The 22,695-nt window shown below is 36.4% G+C and overlaps 1 protein-coding gene across 2 annotated transcripts in view; it reads right to left on the bottom strand.

Moving 5' to 3' along the window:
* Positions 1–22,695, bottom strand: part of EXOC4 (exocyst complex component 4) — an 808,183-nt gene that overhangs the window by 724,096 nt on the left and 61,392 nt on the right. For both annotated transcript variants that reach the window (XM_082472899.1, XM_082472898.1), the window contains exon 5: positions 18,139–18,248. In XM_082472899.1, the coding sequence (XP_082329025.1) occupies positions 18,139–18,248 (110 nt within the window). The remainder of the gene's footprint in view (positions 1–18,138; positions 18,249–22,695) is intronic.

Raw genomic sequence — 22,695 nt, 5'->3', positions numbered from 1 at the left:
TAGGCATGAAGAGAACTTACCTCAACATAATAATGGCCATATATGACAAACCCACAGCCAACATCGTTCTCAATGGTGAAAAACTGAAACCATTTCCACTAAGATCAGGAACAAGACAAGGTTGTCCACTCTCACCACTGTTATTCAACATAGTTTTGGAAGTTTTAGCCACAGCAATCAGAGAAGAAAAAGAAAAGGAATCAAAATCAGAAAAGAAGTAAAACTGTCACTGCTTACAGATGACATGATACTATACACAGAGAATCCTAAAGATGCTACCAGAAAACTACTAGAGCTAAACAATGGATTTGGTAAAGTAGCAGGATACAAAATTAATGCACAGAAATCTCTTGCATTCCTATACACTAATGATGAAAAATCTGAAAGAGAAATTAAGGAAAAACGCCCATTTACCACTGCAACAAAAAGAATAAAATACCTAGGAATAAACCTACCTAAGGAGACAACAGACCTGTATGCAGGAAACTATAAGACACTGATGAAAGAAATTAAAGATGATACAAACAGAAGGAGAGATATACCATGTTCTTGTATTGGAAGAATCAACATTGTGAAAATGACTATACTACCCAAAGCAATCTGTAGATTCAATGCAATCCCTATCAAACTACCAATGGCATTTTTCACAGAACTAGAACAGGAAATAGCACAATTTGTATGGGAACACAAAAGACTCCGAATAGCTAAAGCAATCTTGAGAAAGAAAAATGGACCTGAAGAAATGAGGCTCCCTGACTTCAGACTATACTACAAAGCTACAGTAATCAAGACAGTTTGGTACTGGCACAAAAACAGAAATATAGATCAATGGAACAGGATGGAAAGCTCAGAGATAAACACACGTACATATGGCCACCGTATCTTTGATAAAGGAGGCAAGAATATACGATGGAGAAAAGAGAGCCCCTTCAATAAGTGGTGCTGGGAAAACTGGACAGCTACATGTAAAAGAATGAAATTAGAACACTACCTAACACCATACACAAAAATAAACTCAAAATGGATTAAAGACCTAACTGTAAGGCCAGAAACTATAAAATTCTTAGAGGAAAACATAGGCAGAACACTCTTTGACATAAATCACAGCAAGATCCTTTTTGACCCACCTCCTAGAGAAATGGAAATAAAAACAAAAATAAACAAATGGGACCTAATGAAACTTAAAAGCTTCTGCACAGCAAATGAAACCATAAACAAGATGAAAAGACAAACCTCAGAATGGGAGAAACTATTTGCAAATGAAGCAACTGACAAAGGATTAATCTCCAAAATATACAAGCAGCTCAATTTTAAAAAACAAAGAACCCAATCCAAAAATGGGCAGAAGACCTAAATAGACATTTCTCCAAAGAAGATATACAGATTGCCAACACACACAAAAGGATGCTCAATATCACTAATCATTGGAGAAATGCAAATCAAAACTACAATGAGGTATCACCTCACACCAGACTGAATGGCCATTATTAAAAAATTTACAAACTATAAGTGCTGGAGAGGGTGTGGAGATAAGGGAACCCTCAAACACTGTGGGCGGGAATAAAAATTGATACAGCCACTATGGAGAACAGTATGGAGGTTCCTTAAAAAACTAAAAATAGAACTACCATACGACCCAGCAATCCCACTACTGGGCATATACCCTGAGAAGACCATAATTCAAAAAGCGTCATGTACCACAATGTTCACTGCAGCTCTATTTACAATAGCCAGGACATGGAAGCAACCTAAATGTCCATCGACAAATGAATGGATAAAGAAGATGTGGCACATATATACAATGGAATATTACTCAGCCATAAAAAGAAACGAAATTGAGTTATTTGTAGTGAGGTGGATGGCCCCAGAGTCTTTCATACAAAGTGAAGTAAGTTAGAAAGAGAAAAACAAATACCATATGCTAACACATATGTGGAATCTAAAAAAAAAAATGGTTCTGAAGAACCTAGGGGCAGGACAGGAATAAAGACGCAGACGTAGAGAATGGACTTGAGGACATGGGGAAGGGGAAGGGTAAGCTGGGACGACCTGAGAGAGTGGCACTGACATATATACACTACCAAATGTAAAACAGATATGTAGGGCTTCCCTGATGGTGCAGTGGTTGAGAATCTGCCTGCCAATGCAGGGGATACGGGTTCAAGCCCTGGTCTGGGAAGATCCCACATGCCGCGGAGCAACTAGGCCCATGAGCCACAACTACTGAGCCTGCACGTCTGGAGCCTGTGCTCCACAACAAGAGAGGCCGCGATAGTGAGAGGCCCACACACCGCGATGAAGAATGGTCCCCGCTTGCCGCAACTGGAGAAAGCCCTCATACAGAAACAAAGACCCAATACAGCCAAAAATAAAAATAAATATATAAATAAATAAATTTTTTAAAAAACATAGCTAGTGGAAAGCAGCCACACAGCACAGGGCAATCAGCTAGGTGCTTTATCACCACTTAGAGGGGTGGGATAGGGAGGGTGGGAGGGAGACCCAAGAGGGAGGGGATATTGGGATATATGTATATGTATAGGTGATTCACTGTTATACAGCAGAAACTAACACAACACTTTAAAGCAATTATACTCCAATAAAGATGTTAAAAAAAAGAAGAATATAATCAACCATGAAGACTAGTCTGATAACCACAAAAAGCCTGTGAGGTCAGATAGAATTACTGGTGTTTTAAGGAAAAAGCCTTGTATAAAAATAATTTAGCTGAAATTCAGTAAGGCCTCACACAAACATTAGCACAAAATATACATCTTTCCAAACTAATAAACCCTAAATCATTCTCTTGTATGTATCTCTATTGTTATACTAGGTACTCAACGTGTAGGTTTTAGAACACTTTAAAATTATAAATACTTTACTTCCTTTCCCAATTCTCTTATTTTTTAAAATAAGTTTGTTTATTTATTTATTTATTTATTTATTTTCGCTGCCTTGGGTTTTCTTTGCTGTGCCCAGGCTTTCTCTAGTTGCAGCGAGTGGGGACTACTCTTCGTTGCAGTGCATGGCCTTCTCATTGTGGTGGCTTCTCTTGTTGCGGAGCACAGGCTCTAGGCGCGCAGGCTTCAGTAGCTGTGGCACGCAGGCTTTAGAGCGCAGGTTCACTAGTTGTGGCGCACGGACTTAGTTGCTCTATGGCATGTAGGATCTTCTCAGACCAGGGCTCTAACCTGTGTCCCCTGCATTGTCAGGCAGATTCTTAACCACTGCGCGACCAGGGAAGTCCCTCCCAATTCTCTTTTTTATTTTTGCTGAGGACCTTATCAAGTGACGATTTCTTCAACTTGGTTTTGAAGATTTTCACTGACAGGACAGTGCTAAATGTTAACATTTAGCACTGTTAAGACTCTGATGTTTTTAACCAATTATTTCTACTAAAATGCTATTGGTCCCAATTGTTTCTTTTATACACACACACATATTCCTAGACAGATAAACAGATACATCAGACAGATAAGGCAGACAGATCGGTATATATCTGTACAGACATATATGCCTAAGTGGATATAAATCATGTCCATGTGGAACCATGGAAGGAGGGTTTAACTAGGACACTTTGGTAGTCATGAAAGGATTAAGTAGATGCTATCTAATGTCTTTTCAAGCTCTGTAATTCCCTGATTCCATTAACTAGGGTTTAACTCTGGATATCTCTAGCTCCAAGGCTTACAGCTAATTATGTATACCTATATTATAAAAGCCCATTTCATAACAGATAAGCAAGGTGAATAATCCATTTATGCAGCTAAGTATCTTATAAAAGAAAGCTACCTTTTTGTTTCCCAGTGAATATGGAAAGCAATCTAGACTAGTCCCTGGCTGCTTTCTTTTCTCAGGATGTTGGGTAAGAAGACCAGTAACACATGCCATGCCTATACACATATGTCATCAAACTGCAGAAGATAAGGGCCCTGGTAATACACTTAAATTTTTATTAAATTTGCTATTTTATTTCATTTATCATTTATATTTATACATGTCAATTAAAGGGTAAGAGATAATAGTAGTGTTTACTATAAACTCCTATAGACGTCACTCCTTACACTATGCATAGGACATAAATTATGTAAAGTTCATATAAATGATTTCAATCTATAGAACTTAATTTACATGTTGTGTTCAAAATCATTATTCTTATTTAAGAGGAGAACTGTCTGCCACTATTGAACAGAATTCAATATAAGAAAGAAACTTCAAAAAATTACCAAGCTTAATTAGACCATAAAATATCCAGAGAATTACACATTCACAATGCTGCCCCCACAGATGGGAGCCTGGCCTCAGAACACTGTCAGTATTCTCAAGTAGAAAATAAGAAAGTTACCACTTAAAAATAATTCTTATGCTTCTGATCAAAATGGCACTGTAAATTCATACTTGAGATATCCAATCTGCTCAAAACACAATTATACATAAAATATAAAGAAATTAAAAAGAAATAGTGGGCTCAAAATTGAGAATAACATGTCTGTGGACAAGAAATGCAAACAAGTCGAGCCAGAGTGTGTGTGCAATGAGCTCTGGGTGGAGAAGCAGGCAGTCAAGCAGGATTTGGCCCACGTAGGGTTATAAAGACTTAACATCCTCCACTGGCCAGGTGAGCTGACAAAATCCTCCATCAACGGCTGCAAGCACAGGGCCAAACAAGCTCTAGACCTACAGTGGTAGGCTACTGGTCTCATCAAATCCTTATCCTCCATTTACGTCCCAGTGGAGGGACTTGGTCAACTACTTATCTTAAATACCATTCCGTTCACCAATGAAAAATTACCTCTAACATCTTTTATTCTAATTAACACACCCACTGGTGCAGATTGAGAGAGCAGTATCTGATGCACTGGTTGCCTCTGGAGTATAGAATCTTGATTAGGGGCTTTCAAATGTTAACTAACTTCCCCTAGAGTATGCATTCCTGATTAAGGTACTTCAAACGTCAACTAAGCACCCCTAAGGTGCAGATTAAATTACACCCCACTCCTGAAAGGAGACTGCCAAAAGCTGTTGCCAGCTGCTACGTGGGGCGATCATTTACATTGAGCTAGGAGATTTTACAGCCTCAGCACAGGGATAGTTTCAATTCAGCGGGATGGAACCTCACACTGCAGTGAGTTTTGAAAACACAATGAATGTACACTGATCCTTCCATAGTGAAACTGGGCTAAGGGGGAAATGACGGCATGTTTGACTGGGGAGAATGCAGACTGGAATACTCTAGTAGGATAAAAACAAACAAAACTAACATCTATTGAACCAATTTTCCTTGGGACAGTACTTAACGGGCATTGTATCACCTAGCACAAGGAGGAAGCACCTTTGTAGGTCAAGGAGTAGCAACCAATGGAGAAGAGGCTACTAGAAATATAACAGGGACACAGGATAAAAGACAAGGAACAGATGAATAAATTGACAGTTTATATTAATATTCCCTAAAATGTATTAGACTGTGGTAGTTGTTAACGTATGAGTTTGTACGTTCAATTGCCCAGGGAGATAGTATGTAGAAAGAACAAGAACTTGGCATCACTTTAGATTTAATTATCATGTCTACCACTTTCTAGCTGTGGAATGTCTCTCAAGTTATTAAATCTTGCTGGACCTCAATTTCTTCATCTGTAAAGTGGAGATAACATTATCAATAGAATTGTCCCTATTAATGAGATAATATGACATCAAGACAAACTCCCAAAAGTAAAAAAATGTATTTTTCAAAATTCTAGCTTTAGGAACTCCAGGGTTGCTGAAGACAAGGGTGGTGGCTTAGATCCCCATTTCTCAACATTTCCTCCAAAACCAACATAGAACAACAAGAAGAATAAACAAAACTCATAAAAACTATGCGTTCGGGATAACCTAAAGACAGAAATTGCCCCAAATTCAAAATAACTGTAAATAAAAATAAGAAAAAATACACCATCTAATCCCAGGAAGTAATATCTCATGCTCCTGCCCCACCCCTGCTAGGCCACAAGGCTTTGTTATAAGCAAAGGTAGACTGTGAAAAACTATGATGAACAGATTAATTAAAAGGGAGTTAGTGATGAGCCTAAGATTGATCTAAAACCATCAGTTTTAGAAAGACAAAGTCCACCCTAAGTTTCAAAATACTAAAAAAGTATCCAAGCAGATCACAGCATGGACTATAGGGACTTAAAAGCAGACACAATTTGAAAGAGCAGTGTTTGAAAATACACAGCCCCTGAGAGAGAAATAAGACAGAAAGGAAGAGATAAATCCCCTTTGGCTATTGGATGATGAAGGGAGAAAGAAGCAAAAAGAGAAACAGGAGTCAAAATTCAGAAAACAAACAAGCTTCCCCCTCTGCCAAAACAAAAAGTCAGCTAAAGTATCTGGAATTTGCTATAATAACAGAAGAGGGAGCCAATGAGCTAGGAATCCTCAAAACACCCCAATATCATAAAAATAAACAGAAAAAACAATGAACACATTCTCATGAGAGTACTACCAAAAAAAAAAACCCAACACACATCAACAGAGGAAAATTTCATCCAACAGAACAACCATGAAGGACAAGAAAACTAGAAGATGACACTCCAGGTGGAATTAATACACTCAAACAAGAATTTGGGAATATGAAAAGCCACCTTGAGTCAAAAATCCAAAAATTATGACAGACATGGACAATCAAAAGCAAAGTGTGAAAAGAAAACTTACCAAACTCAGGAAAGAGATGGAAGAAAAAGACAAAATTATCTCAGATATGAAGAATAAAATACAAAATACCTATGGCAGAATAAACTGAAATGAATAATTTATAAAGGATACTGAGGAAATGCAGGGAACCAAAGCAGAGGATAAAGCGGAGATAAAAAAAAAGAAGAAGAAGAAATGAAAAGACGAAAGAGAAAGTGGTAGAAATGGAAGACAGGAGAAGAAAAAATAACAGTGATAAAGAGGGAAAGCAAACAGCAGAACACTTAAAATTGTAAACCAAGAAAAATTAGGAAAAATAAAAAAATAATGAATGTACAAAATGAAACAATAGCCCATTGGGTATCTTGGAAAATTAACACCAAAAAAAAAAAAATCAAAACTTCAAGACATATCCTACTAAAACTATTAAGTTCCTAAGATTAAAAAATCCTTAAGGCCTACAGAATCAAGGAACTTACAGGGGAAAAAAAAAATTAGGCATCAGAATTTTCCTAAAGCACTCAAAGGAAAACAACAATAAAATAGCATTTTGTAAAAAAAATTCAATAATTGAAAGTGTAAACCAAAGAATTCATATCCCCAAGTTGTCCTTTAAGTATCAAGGCTACAGGGAAAGGAAAAAAAAAAAAAGTTTTCAAATAAAGGAACTCTGCACCCATGACCACTTCTTGAGGAATTTTTTAGGTAATGAACTTCATCCAATCAAGAGATGACTAGGAAACTTCAACAAAAAGTCTAATGATGAACATTTAGAATATTTAAATGTAGATTTAATACAAAAACAAAAGTGTGGAAGAAAACTAAGCAAAAGTAGTATATTGTGAAAAAAGTAAAAGTATGCAACTAAAAAAATGGCATTAGAGAGAGAAAGAGGAAAATAGAGTGAGTTTATTGTTTGTTATCTAGGCAATAGATGGGAATTAAAGGATAATCAATAAAAACAGAGAAATCTGAGAGTAAAGGTTTAACAAAAAAAAAGGCTAAGAGCATTTTTTAAAGGTATACATTAAAAGACAACCACCAGGGGATAAAAACTGTCCTAAACAAAAAACTTCTGCATAAGTTAAAGAGCAAAGAACACACATCTCAGAGAGAAAAAAACATAGCATACATAATACACATATTTACAAAATACTATGATACAGTTGAGAGAGAAGACATCAATCATATCAATATATATCAATGGATTCAACTCATCTATTAAAAAAAATTTTCAATTTGGCTTACAAAGCAAGGCCAAACTATATATGCTGTACATATATTAAAGCCAATTTAGAAAGGCTAAAAATATAGAATGAACAGTATGCCAGTCAAGAAGCATTAACCACGGCAATGAAAGGCAGTTTCTAATGCCAAAAGGCACAATTCACAACGAAACTACAACACTTATGACTATTCATATACCAAAAAACAGAAATCACTGTTTTTAAACAAAAACTATAGGTGATGGAAACAGATAGATAGAAGAACATTAAAAATAAGAATGGAGATAGAAGACCTAAACAACATAATTAAATAAGGTGAATTTCATGAATATATATCAAACTACACCTGATAACAGAAAATGCATCTTCTTCTCAAGTACCCTTGGGATATTTTTTTTTAAAAATTGATAATATATTAAGTCACAAAGAAAATGTCATAAGTTCTATAAAGCAGAAATATTATAAGCAACACTGAATTCAGCACAATAAAGCTAGAAAATATTAAAAACAAAACAACACAAAAGACCCTTTCATCTTTAAATTTAAAATTCTTTTATAGAAAACACTTGGATGAAAGTGGAAATGAAAACTGAAATAAATTTTTGTAAATGATAAGAGTCTATGGGATACATTTAAAGCAGTAACGAGAGAACAATTCGTATCACTAAATACTTTTATCAGTAAAAATGAAAGAATTAAAATACATGATTTCAATCTCTAGTGCAGGAAAAAAATAAACCAAAATAAAGCATGAAGAAGGAAAGAATAAAGATAGAAGCAGAAAATAAGAGGTAGAGGACAGAGAAACAATAGACCTAATCAATAAATCAAAATCCTGGTTATTTCTTGGGAGGAAAAAAAAACTAACACAATAGACAAACCATTAGCTACTTTGATCAAGAAGAAAAGGGAGACAGCATAAATTAAAGATAAATGACAAAAAGGAAACAAAAGAAAATTTCAAAATCATAAAAAAAATACTTTATAGACCTCTATGTAAATAAAACTGAATAAATGAAATTAATTTCCTAGAGAAATACAGATTATTACAATTGATCCCATTAGAAACAGAATGTTTAAAGAGAACAATTTACATTGATGAAACCGAAAATTATTAAAGAATGAAAGTAAAAATATTAAAAGGTACCAGATCCAAAAGGTTCCAAAGGGAAATTCCTAAATCTTCAAACACCAGATAATTCCAATGCTCCATCAATTGTTCCAGAGCATTGAAAATGAAGAAAAATGTCCTAATTCCTTTTATGAAGCAAATTATTACATTGAAACCAAAATCTAGTACGATTTGAATCATGGGCCATTATTACTCATGAACATCCATGCAAAAATCCTAAATAAAATATTAGCAAACAGAATTCAATACTCCATAGAGAAATTTTTTTTAAATCCATTAACGTATATTAATAGATTAAAAATAAAATTTAAAAATGGATAAAAGATGAACAAGTCAGCCCTCCTTATCTGCGAGTTCCACATCCACAGATTCAACCAACCATGGATAGAAAATATTGGGGGGAAAATAAATTCCAAGAAGTTCCCAAAAGCAAAACTTGAATTTAGATGCATGCTGGCAACTATTTACATAGGATTTACAAGGTATCTACAACTATTTACATAGCCTTTACAATATATTAGGTATTATAAATAGTCTAGAAATGATTTAAAGTATACGAGAGAATGTACATAGGTTATATGCAAATTCATTTTATATTAGGAACTTGATCATCCAAGGATTTTGGTGTCCTCAGGGGGTCCTGGAACCAATCCCCTGCAGATATCAAGGGATGACTATAATGATAATTCACAAAAAAATTATAAAAATGGATCTTAAAGAAAAATTGTTCAAACAAACTCTTAGAGAAATGCAAATTACACAATATTGTGATAACCATTTTCACCTATCAAACTGGCAAAAATTTTAAAACATGGCCATACATTCTGTTGGCAAAGCTGTGGGGAAAACAATCACTCTCACACACTGGTAGTGGGAATGCAAACTGGTACAACTCTTCTGAAGAATTGTCAATACCTTAAAAAACTACACATGGGCTTATCTTTTCACTTAGCTATCCCTCTTCTAGATAGTTACCCTAATGATATACCTCCAACAATATGAAAATACATAGTCATGCATCATTGCTTGTAATGGCAAAATATTAAAAACAACCTACATATCCATACATAAGAAAGTAACTGAACTATGGTAAATCAACACAATGGAGTACTATGCAAGTGTAAAAAAAAATCTTTATGAACTGATGTGGAGTGATTTCCAGGATATATTTATTATAAAGTGAAGAAAAGCAAAGTTTAAGAGAGTATCCTATCCTTAATGGAAGAAAGAGAGGTAGAAGAAAAGATACGTATATCTTCTTTTTTGTGCAAAAAAACACAAGAAGGATAAACCAGAAACTAATGAGATTGATTAACTATACAGAATGGGTAGAAACAGAACAGAAGGAATAGGAGACTTGGGAATAGGATAAAAGAGAAAGGCAGGTGACAAGTCGGCATATCTGTTTATATAATTCTGATACTTAGAACATAATAATGTTTCATATGCCACCCCCAAATAAATAAATGGAAATCAACCAGGATCTGGGGGGAACCAAATAAAATACAAATATCAATAGTAAGAAATGAATCTAAGTGTATTACAAATAAATAACCATACTGAATGAATTAGGGGAGAAAAGAACTAGCCTAAGTAACTTTGAATTTTGACTGTTTTGACCACGGACCAGAAGCCTTGCGTATGCAAACAGAACTGTACACAAATACTGTACTCAAATTAATAAATCTGATTTTCACTGGGACATGAGTTGTTTTTCATGGGTTAGCAATCCTGAGATTGTATCATGTGTGTGCTAGGATTGTGCAAATAAATAAAAAAGAAGTGTACACACACACAAACATGAATTTATTTATTTATTTATTTCCTAGTTCTGTCATCTACGAGGGACTACAGTAATGACACATCAGTAGCAATGGCTACAACTAGAGCACAGATCTTGGCTACTAGGTATCATTCGCTTATAAAAGAAACCAGAGCTCATTAGAGAAATGGTTAATTCCAAGGCTAGGATAGGGAAAGTAAAAGTGAGCCTGAAATGTCTTGAGCTAACAGAATGTAAGGAAGTCTCCAACAAATGATGGTGACATATTGGAAGGACACAGGAAGCAAGCTGAATGAGCTACCAGTGGCCAAAACTGGGACAAATTAAGCAACAAAATAACTGATTTTGATCAGTCTGATGGCAACTGATTATAACTCACAGAACAAGATAAATATCCATGAATTCTTACTGATGTAATTAATGAATACATAAATGCAGAAGTGGTAGTTCTTCATCACAGGAATTTCCAAATAGTAAATGTTTAAAGAATGACAGAAGAAAACTACAACTTGGCCAAAGACCTAATTAATAATTGCTGCAGGCAAGAATCATAGCTTGGAACATGTACTGCATTTGAAAGAAGAAAGAATAGATGGTTGAGATTTTTTTAAATATCTCTATAGCACAATAGGTACCAAAAAAGAAAAAAACAGCATCTATAGCTTCCTACACAGTGTAAGAGTAAATAACTGGTCAAAAATGAGGAGTAAACATCATACTGAATGGTGACATTTTAGAGGCACTTCCATTAAAGGCAAGACCCACTATTGCCTCTGCTATTCAACTTTGTACTGCAGGTTTTCCTGCCACGGAAATATTAACAGAGAGAAAAGTAAGGGGGGAAAAGTAACTTACATTTTTAAGAAATAAAGACAAAATTGTCCTCAACTAAGACATTATAACTGTTTACATACAAAATCCAGGAAGATATACAAATATATTTTTCAAATATACTCTTCTAATTTTTAAAAAATAATTCAGCAAAATTGCTAGAAAAAAAAAGATGAACAGGGAAAAAAATTCTGGGTCTATATATTTATATATGTGTATATGTTATACAGTATTTATTCATATTTATAAACTATGTTATTAAATACATTTTTATATATTAAAAATTAATATTTTTCACAAAATAAACTCTGGTCTTGCTTCATTTTTACATTTAGAAACATTTGAACTATTAGTTCTATTTTGTCTCCCTTGTATATATTCCTCAACTCTACTTTTGACCAATCACAGAAGTCAAAGATATTTAATAAGAGCAAATGCAAGAATACTTCAGAAACAGTTGATTTAAAATAGTAAGGGAGGGGACTTCCCTGGTGGCTCAGTGGTTAAGAATCTGCCTGCCGGGCTTCCCTGGTGGCGCAGTGGTTGAGAATCTGCCTGCCAATGCAGGGGACACGGGTTCGAGCCCTGGTCCGGGAAGATCCCACATGCCGTGGAGCAACTGGGCCCGTGAGCCACAACTGCTGAGCCTGCGTGTCTGGAGCCTGTGCTCCGCAACAAGAGAGGCCGCGATAGTGAGAGGCCCGCGCACTGCGATGAAGAGTGGCCCCCGCTCGGCACAACTAGAGAAAGCCCTCACACAAAAACGAAGACACAATACAGCCATAAATAAATTAATTAATTAAAAAAAAAAAGAATATGGATAGTCCATAAATATTAAAAAAAAAAAAAAAGAATCTGCCTGCCAATGCAGGGGACACGGGTTTGAGCCTTGGTCCAGGAAGATCCCACATGCAGCGGAGCAACTAAGCCTATGCGCCAAAACTACTGAGCCTGAGCTCTAGAGCCCGCGAGCCACAACTACTGAGCCTGCCTGCCGCAACTACTGAAGCCCACGTGCCTAGAGCCCATGCTCCACTACAAGAGAAGCCACCGCAGTAAGAAGCCCACGCACAGCAACGAAGAGTAGCCCCTGCTCGCCGCAACTAGAGAAAGCCCACACGCAGTAACAAAGACCCAATGCAGCCAAAAATAAATAAATAAATTAATTTAAAAAAAAAATACCAAGGGAGGTCCTGTCCTGAGGACAGAAGTAACTCAAAAGGTGTCAAGATTCTGGAGAATCAGATCTTCACTATTCTAGACATTTGAGTTCCAAAAAGAGAAACTTCATCTTTTATGTTAGGATTCATAGCTCCCAATACATGTAAAGAGAATTTTTAAAATATCAGACCCAAAATTCTTAAGATAAATATCAAGTCTCAGAACAAGGTTTGATGAAATAAAACACACATCAAGAAAACAGCAGCAAAAGAAAAAAAAAAATCATTTCATTTGTGATCTCTAAGTTTTATTGCTTAACCTATGCTGGTTCCAGAAAGAAAGGGAGTAAGAAGTCCAATTTCATTATAGTTATATTCACAGCAATCCCAGCAGGAGTGTGAATAAAATGAATAAAGAAGCCACAATGAAATGCCTGTGTACCTTGGGAGTAATTGCTCAGTCAAAACGTTCCAAAGGCAATTTGCCAAATAAAAAGACATACTGGGAATCCAAAAGCTTAAACCAACATTTTACTGTGATTATTGGCTTTTCTCCACACTTCGCCCATCCTTCTACCTAAGTTATAGTTGAATTACTGCTTCTAAATTAGACTTTAGTTTCCCTGTATACTACAAAATACTGTGACTGATGAGAATAATAGAAAAAAGGCTTGCAAAATACATCTTTTACATATTCAGAGTGAGGACAGCATGAGGCCAGCCTCCAACAATTACAATCTTGGTTGAACCTGGACCAATCACTCAACCTCCCTGGATTCAGTTTCCACATTTGTAAAATGAGTTTTAAAAATAACACTTGATTAACTGGAGTATAAGCAGTTTTTCATATATTTACTAGCATAGTTGTCCTCTTATGCAAACTGCCTGTTCATATTTTTGCCTATTTTTCTACTTGCTTGTTTCATTGATTTATAGGGATTCTTTATATATTCTGAATACTTAACGTCTGTCAGATAAATGCCAATCTTTCCATGTATATAGACTCTTCTGTGAATTGCACGTTATTTGCCCAGTTCTTTATTATGCCATTGCTTTTCTTCATTATTATGTGAGAAAATTAAGTGGATGCTAATCATTTTCCTCTTAATGGGTTGCTTGCTTCTGCCAATCTGTGCCTTGATTTTGCATTTTGTAATTAAATGTTTTATTTTTTAATTAGATGATGCATAGATATATATAATTCCATACAACTTTTAGGATAACTTAAACACCTGATAATACACTTAAATATGTCATATAAATATAATAATCTTAATGATAATGACAACAGTACCTGTCCCAACTACCTTGTAGGACTGCTGCATCAGTTGAATAATGTAATGTATCTTGCAAGGTATAACATGTAAACTATGATAAGAACACCTCTCAGGGACTTCCCTGGTGGCCCAGTGATTAAGAATCCGCCTGCCAATGCAGGGGACATGGGTTCGAGCCCTGGTCCAGGAAGATCCCACATGCCGCGGAGCAACTAAGCCCATGTGCCACAACTACTGAAGCCCGCGCGCCTAGAGCCCACGCTCCGCAACAAGAGAAGCCACCGCAATGAGAAGCCCGCGCACCGCAACGAAGAGTAGCCCCGACTCGCCGCAACTAGAGAAAGCCCGCGTGCAGCAATCAAGACCCAACGCAGCCAAAAATAAATTTAAAAAAAAAAAGAACACCTCTCATAGAAAAGTCACTCACAATTCTACCTCTAAATAAGACATCTGAAAAACGACTCATTCACAAGCCATCAAAATTCTCATTTAATTAATAATAATCTGAAAGTTTTCAGGAATCACCTCTAACTTTAATTTATGGCACCCCGATGGGAGATCCATTCTACCCAGGGATTCCCTATTGCAACTTCCTCCATAAAAATGTCAGTTCTAATGGATTACACCCTCAATCCTACTATTTCACAAGATGAAAGAGGAGCTTTAAGAGCCTATGTTAAATTCCCTGCTGAAAATGACTATTACTTTCTAGGCTGACTTGCAGAGCACTTCACAAATAGACTCCCGGGACTTACTGTTCATTATTAAGAATAAGACAAAATTTCTGTCCTTTATTATAGTATATTTCTTCAACCCCACACTTTTATATTTACTTAGTAACAGTTTATGCAGTTCTCTACATAATTTACATCTTCCTCATTTATACAATCCCCTTTAATAATGTGACCCAGATTAATATAGTCCTAAAAACTAGAACTGCAAAGACTTCACACATAATTTCAAGAAAGTCAAATTTGTATACATTGGCTCCTAAAAATAACTTAAGTCAGAAGATAGGTAGTGGAGAGTGTGACAAGCAGAATAATGGTCCCTGAAAGATATCCATGTCCTAATACCCAGAGTCTGTGAATATGCTGCTTTACATGGCAAAGGAGACTTTGCACGTGTGATTAAGGTTAAGGACCTTGAGATGTGGAAAGGATCTTGGATTATCCAGGTGGGAATCAATTTAATCACATGGGCCCATAAGAGAGGAAGAAGGAAGCAGAAGAGTGGGTCAGAGAGATGTGAGGTGGGAAGGATGTGACCCGAGAAAGATGTGACCCACCATCCCTGGTTTTGAAGATGGAGGAAGGGAGCCACAAGTCAAGGAAAGCAAGAGCCTCTAGGAGCAGGAAAAGGCAAGGAAATGGATTCTCCTGTAGAACCTCTGGTAGGAACATAGCCCTGCCCACAGCCTTCATTTTAGCCCAATGAGACCCATGTCGGACTTCTTACGGACTTCAACTGTAACATGATCAATGTATGTTGTAATTTGTTGCAGCAGCAATAGAAAACTAATACCTAGTTTTTGGTTGTTGTTTTTTTTTTTTTAAGATTTTTTTTGATGTGGACCATTTTTAAAGTCTTCATTGAATTTGTTACAATATTGCTTCTGTTTTATGTTTTGGTTTTTTGGCCACGAGGCATGTGGGATCTTAGCTCCCCGACCAGGGAAGGTGGAGTATTAACCACTGGAACGCCAGGGAAGTCCCATAATACCTTATTTTCAGGAAAAAAAACTGAGCATACTCTGGAACCCAGCTCCTGATTTGAAATCACAGCACTACTATTTGTCAGCTGTGTCAACTTAAACCCATTATTAACCACCCTTAGTCTTGGTTTTCTTATCTGTAAAATGGGGCTAATAGTGCCTCTCTCATAATATTGCTGAAGGACTGAATGAGTTAATTCATGTAAAGCACTTATTTCTACTGTTTCACAGATAGACGGTACTAAACACATCTTAACTACTGCTACTATTGACTTTAATCAATAATAATTTAATTACCTTCTTTTTCAGTCAACTCCCAGAAAAATCAAGAGATCAACAGTCTTCCAAACTGTCAAGGAAATGAGCTTTTCTAAAAAGAAAGGTTTGTGCACATATCTACAAGCCATCTCCATAATGGTCCCAAGCTCCACTCATCTAACACCCAGTTCTTCCAGAGTCATTCCCAAGAACAAAGGGACAGACTGCTGAAGTCAAAGTGTCACTATGAACTCCACTCAGTGATAAAGGCTATCTACAGGGCCTGACAGGAAAAGTGTGCAAAGAGGAAGAGCTGTCTTATTAAAAATAATAGATGTTGCAAAATTAGTTTCTAGTAAAGTCTGCCATCACTGGCATTTTCTTTAGCTTATTTGGTATTTATATTTTTCATTTTCAAAATGCCTGACCCATCATCTCTTCATGAACAATTAAAATTTTTATTTCACTTGGCCATTGACTCAGCAACATTTATGTAAATTGATATAACCAGGCTAAGCAATAATTCACATTATAAAAACACAAAGATCTAACAATTGGTAATTTCCACAAAAGGTAGAGGTAAAATACAAATCAAAAGTATAAATGCATTTTCTATTTCATAATTCCACACTCTATAACAGCTCAAAGCAGTGTCAAAATTCAAAGAACAGCAATATTACACCAGAAAGGGGGAGAAAACAAAACCTGTTAATTCCAGGAAGAAGCTTGAGTACAAACCTTTGTAAAGTGTCATAATAAAAATAAGTGTTTGAGTTTTAGAAAAAAAAAAAACAGTAACTAATAGAAAAATTTATTATAAAGCAATTCCTATACTTTTCCTACAGTAAAAGCAATAATCTTCAAGATTCCAAGCCTAAATAACCCTAAATTTTAATTAAATTATATTTTATAAAGTAATTAAATATGCCCCAGCAACAATATATTGTTAGGCTCTCAAAAGAAACACTTTCAGTTAGTTGCACAAAACACATTGACTGAATCCAAATGATTTTTCTACCTCTTCATCATTTCAAGCTCTATATGACTATAGAACTAGTAAGAACTAAGTTTTATCTGAAAAGCCAATGATAATCAATATTACTATTTTCTTTAAAAGGCACTGAGAACTTTAGCCGTCACACAAAGGCAACTGTGGGACAGCCCACAAAAAACATCCAGTCACCTTCTCCCTAGCCCAAAGCTGCAACAGCAGGGCAGGTGTTTGCAGAGGCCCAGAAGGTCTGAATCCAGCTGAGCTGAACCTTCTGACGGGGCAGGTCTGAGCCACTCCAGAAGAATTCCCTTAAATCTTTGCATCCATATTCAAAGTACACCTTCCCTCTCCCAACTTTAAATATAGGCAAAAATGGCTCTCATTTGTCTTATTCAACACAATATTAGGTTGCGCAGGAAGAAACAAGATTAGTTTGTGGATATGTCCTCAAAGCGCATTGTGTGTGTCCGCGTATGCACACACACACATGCAGGCGCGTGTAGACGTGGAGAGGCCACTGGAAGATATAAGGAATCAAGATAGAGGGCAGGGGTCACATACTCAAAAGCTCTCACAGACCAGACAAGGAATGTACTATGTGCAGCAGCTGGGTAAAAGCTAACAGGATCAACAGAAGTTATAGCAAAACATCAAAACAAAAAGCATATGCTCCATCAAAAAGCATGCAAATTCAACTTCAGAAAAACAAGCAGTGCTGGTCACACAAAACACAGCTGGAGTCAGCAGACAGGCCAGCTTCAGCTGCCAGTTTTTAAAACTGATAATGCAATAGGCCCAACCAATCATATTCTATCTTCTTCCCTCTGAGGGCAGCAAAGGGCTGATCACAGGCTCCAAGGCAGTAACCTCAGGCCCTCCCCACCCTGGCCCCGCAGGCTTCCCCAGGCCGGCCCAGGAACCGCAGCCCACGACAGGTCTCCCCAGGCCTGGGCCCAGGAACCGCAGCCCACGACAGGCTTCCCCAGGCCTGGGCCCAGGAACCGCAGCCCACGACAGGCTTCCCCAGGCCTGGGCCCAGGAACCGCAGCCCACCGAAAAGAAGTTGAGTGGCTGAAGAATTAAATACTTACCACTTGAGCTTCCAGGAGTAGAATACTGAGAGGTATCGAGGAATTTTCGAGGAGTAGGAACGTTTGTAACATCAAGCAGAGGAACAGGAGAAGTATCTTTCACGAGGGAGCTGAAGGGGGAAAGTAGCAGTAGTTACTTAGCACTTTCTCCAAAATCAACTTAAGTCCCACGACATGCCCATCCTTTATTGCTTTCCTTCTGTCATGAACCCTCTTTATACTCTGACTTCAAATATCTCAAGTCTATTTCAAGTAAAGTGGTGGTCACAGACAGGGGAATAAAAATGTATTTGAAGGATTCCAAATATCAATATTTACATTTTCATCTTTTTATTGCAATACTAGGTTAAAAAAAATAGTTTAAGTATATTCTGATCATCTGGATGACCACTTTATAACCAAATTCTGCCACATAACTTCAGTACGCCCTTTGTTTTTATATTAAAATTAATTTATCAGCAAAGAAAGATCAAATAACACCTTATCATGATAACTGAATGAAAGTTTAAGTAGTTTAGCCTAGATTAACCTGTGTTTTTCAAGCTGGACCTTTTTTTTTTTTTTTTGACATATACTGGGAGTTCACTGCACTTAGTTTCCTTTCAAAAAAAAAAAACATTCATAAATTTCATCAAGTTGAGAATCGGGTTTATAAAAGATGATTTAAGGAATCGCAAACAGGCTAATTAAGTATTTGATTACCCATTTCACCTTTTCCAAAAAGGCCTAGCAACTCATCTTAATAATTAACTTTGGAGTCTCCAAAATAAACACATAAATTTTAAACGACACAAAGACTATAAAGAACAAATTTTCAAGATAATTCCCATTTATAGGCATCTGTTAAGTCCAAGAATGTAGGCAGTACCAAGGCAAATAACACCTGTGCCCTACCCTGAAGAAACTGAATCATCCAATCACACTGCATCTCCAACAGAAAAGCTTCTCTAACTCATGTTCCAAGGATAGACAGGTCAAAGCCACGGTTCTCACCTCATTCCAGTCCCAATAACATCACCAGTAAGAGTGGCTACCACGGAAGCGATTCTCAAAGTGGGCTGTAAAGGGAGGGCAGACAGAGGGGAGCAGGAACAAGACTACACCTTCAAGAAACCTTCCCCCAAATGGGAGAAAAAAAATGTGTGGAAGTTTGAACACTGACCCCCACAGTGATATATCCCCATCTCCCTCCCACCACTCCTTTGAAACCCACGTGCAAGGTACATGTATCTTTCTAAGCTAATAAAAATAATAATAATAAACACGTTTCAGAAAACTTTGAAAAACAAACTTTAGGTGAAAAGGCAAAATTATCTTTCAAGGTATTATTTTTATCTGGTGTTAACAATGTTTACAGCCACTGTTCTAGGCACGGAGGTTAACTATGTCAGTCATTAGCTTCTCCCTTTTCACTTATTACAGGGAAGGGGGAATCATTACTCAAACAAGTCTCAGCATCTGTTATGTGCTTGGCACTTCGCTCAGCGCTGAGGGTCCAAGTATGAGTAAGATCTGAGCTATACACAACTTCACGCATTTCCAAGTGTTGGAATCATTTGCAGACTAACGCGAAACCTCAAGTGAGGAATGAGACATAAAAGTAACAGAAATAGCATTTACCAGGATCTGAACTGACATAGTTCCAGTGACTCTCCTCCTCCAGTATAAAGCTGTAAGTTCCTATTTGCCTACACTATCTTAAGAAAACCCAAAAGAGCCTTCAAATCCACTGATTGGCTATAATAGTCTAATCATAAAATCAATTTGATCAGATTTATCCATTCATCTTTTCTATACTGACTACTGTTGTATTCTCATTTTTCTCCTCAGCTACCTCTCCTCCTTCTACCTGCATTTTACTCACAGTTGGAAAACTAGCTCTACACACCTCCCCAGCCTCTGGATACACATGCCCAAAGAGACAGAGGATAACCACCGATGTTTACAGTGCTGTTACTGAGTAATTAGGAAGAAGTTAATTTCAATTTCACATGATAGAAAAAAGATTTGATAAATTTAATAAATATATCCGTAACAGAAGTGGAGGAGTTATTTTTAAAGCATTAATAAATGAAGGTATCCATTAGCAGGAAATTCAGGTACATAGCTGGAATACTGCCCGCCAAGGCTGTAAATGAGGCAGCAGTTAGTACAGATTTGTGTGCACAGTGCTATGTATATCTGTAAGTATAATACACACTTCTATAAATACAGATGTGCACATGATTCACTTTAGATTAAAACCTACAATCATTTTCTCAGTTTTAATCTAAACATGTATTTCAGTTAAATATAGGGTGATAAATGGCTTGCCATTTTAACTTTGAAAAAACATAACCTGCTGACTTTATTATCAGAGCCAGAAGGGCCCTCAAACTCCATCAATAAACTCTTAGAAAGTCAATTTACTATAAAACTATTTGCATAGACTCTTTTCTCTTTCTAAAATTTTCCCTTGGGCTTCAATTTTCTCCTTTGTGAACACTAACCCAAAGGCAAGTAACTCTGGAAATGACTTCTGGTTTTTCTCTTGTTCTTTTATGGAAGGACTTAGTCTTAAGAGTTCAAGAGACAGGGGGCACACCCACTCATGTAGTTACCTCAGACGTGAAACTCAACAGAAAGGTACCTGCTACTATAGAATATCACATACCTTAGTTTCCATTTCAGAAGAGAGAAAAGTTGAAATAAAGAAATACATACATCAGAAATAAAGTTGAGAAGTATTAATTAATACCTTCAAAGGGTTTTGAATCTCTCAGAGGAAGTATTTTTGAGAACAAAAAAATAAAATCAAAACTAGATTGTTCTTAAAAGGAAAGAAATAACAAATGTTGGAGAAAATGTGGAAAAAAGGGAACCCTCATACACTGTTAGTGGGAATGTAAATTGGTGCAGCCACTACAGAAAGAAGTATGGAGATTCCTGGAAAAATTAAAACTAGAATTACCATATGACCCAGCTACTCCACTTCTGAGTATTTATCCAAAGAATACAAAAACACTAATTCGAAAAGATATATGCATCCTATGTTCATAGCAGCACTATTTACAGTGGTCAAGATACGGAAACAACCTCAGTGCCCATCAACAGATAAACAGATAAAGAAGATGTGATACATACACACACACACCCCCCACACACACACACCCCCACTGGAATACTACTCAGCCATAAAAAATATGAAATCTTCCTCGTTTGCAACAGCATGGATGGACATTGAGGGCATTAGGATAAGTGAAATAAATAAAACAAAAAAAGACAACTCTAGGATTTCACTCATGTATGGAATATAAAAACCAAACACAAACAAAATAAATGAGCAAACCAGAACAAAACCAATAACATTGATACAGAGAACAGAGTAGTGGTTACCAGGGGGAAGAGGAATGCGAGGAGGGCAGAAGAGGTAAAGTGGGTCAACTGAAGGGTGATGGATAATAATTTTTTGGTGGTGAGCACGCTGTAGGCTGTAGCGTATACAGAAGTCAAAAGATAATGTTGCACACGTGAAACTTATATTCAATATAATGTATAAACCAATGTTACCACAATAAAAAAATTAGATTGTTCTTTGAGTTTCTAATTAGTATGAATCCTCTGAACAGCTTTATTTCAAAGAAATACTGATAGAAATTATTTTTCTTCTTAAAGATCTATGATTACAAATTTTTATTTTAAATCCATTCAGAATCATTCATAGCTGAGGTGAAAAAGACAGGTGATGCACATAAAATCCTTCCCAGTATAAGATAGCTCCCCCAAAATCAGTAATTGTATCTTGTAATTGAGTGGTTTCCTATTTAATACCCACATGGTGGCAGACAGGAAAACTATAAAGCAAATTTAACCATACCAAAAACAACAACCCCCTACCACCGTAACTCCTAGGACTTTCTGGCCATTCAACACTCATCCAACTAGTAAGGATCTACTTCAAAATGTGTCTGATTTCAGTATTTCAAGCCATGAAGTCTTTTTTTTTTTTTAAGAAGGGTTAGAAGTGCTAACAGCTTATTAAATATTTGCATTTTAATTAGAATTTATTTCTGTTCCTTCACTTAATAATAAATATGTCCTATGTCCAAAATTCACAGCAGCAGGTCATTTGGTTGACTTTATTGTCAAACTGAAACTTAACAGAGGTGAGTTGAACTTTAAGTTGTAAATCTAATAACTAATATATTCACCCTATAACCCCAACAGCTGGCACAGGACCTATCAAAGAGCAAGTGCTCATAAAAGTTTGTCAAATCAAACTCAGCTGAGAAGTATCTGTCAAAGATAATATGCCCTTCGTAAGAAAATGTAACAGAATAATGAATCAGGAATGTCTGGCACAGTAATTCTCTATAGTTCTAAGATCTGCCTGAACGTACAGAAAGAATAATGATTCAGAGGGTAGAAAAGTCAAAAACAGTCATGGTCTCAAATGATAAACCAAGAGTGAAGACATGCAATACAAAATAAAGTGAAGCTAAAATCTAAGCAAAGCAGGAGGGCCAGGGGAAGCAATGAAAGATAACAAAAAGAAAACAGACATACATAAAAAGAAAA

The sequence above is a fragment of the Balaenoptera physalus genome, assembly GCF_965194825.1.
Source record: "Balaenoptera physalus genome assembly, chromosome: 8".
Classification (NCBI taxonomy): Eukaryota; Metazoa; Chordata; class Mammalia; order Artiodactyla; family Balaenopteridae; genus Balaenoptera; species Balaenoptera physalus.
The sequence above is the reverse complement of the archived record's forward strand: the minus strand, read 5'-3'. Positions and strand labels throughout refer to the sequence as shown.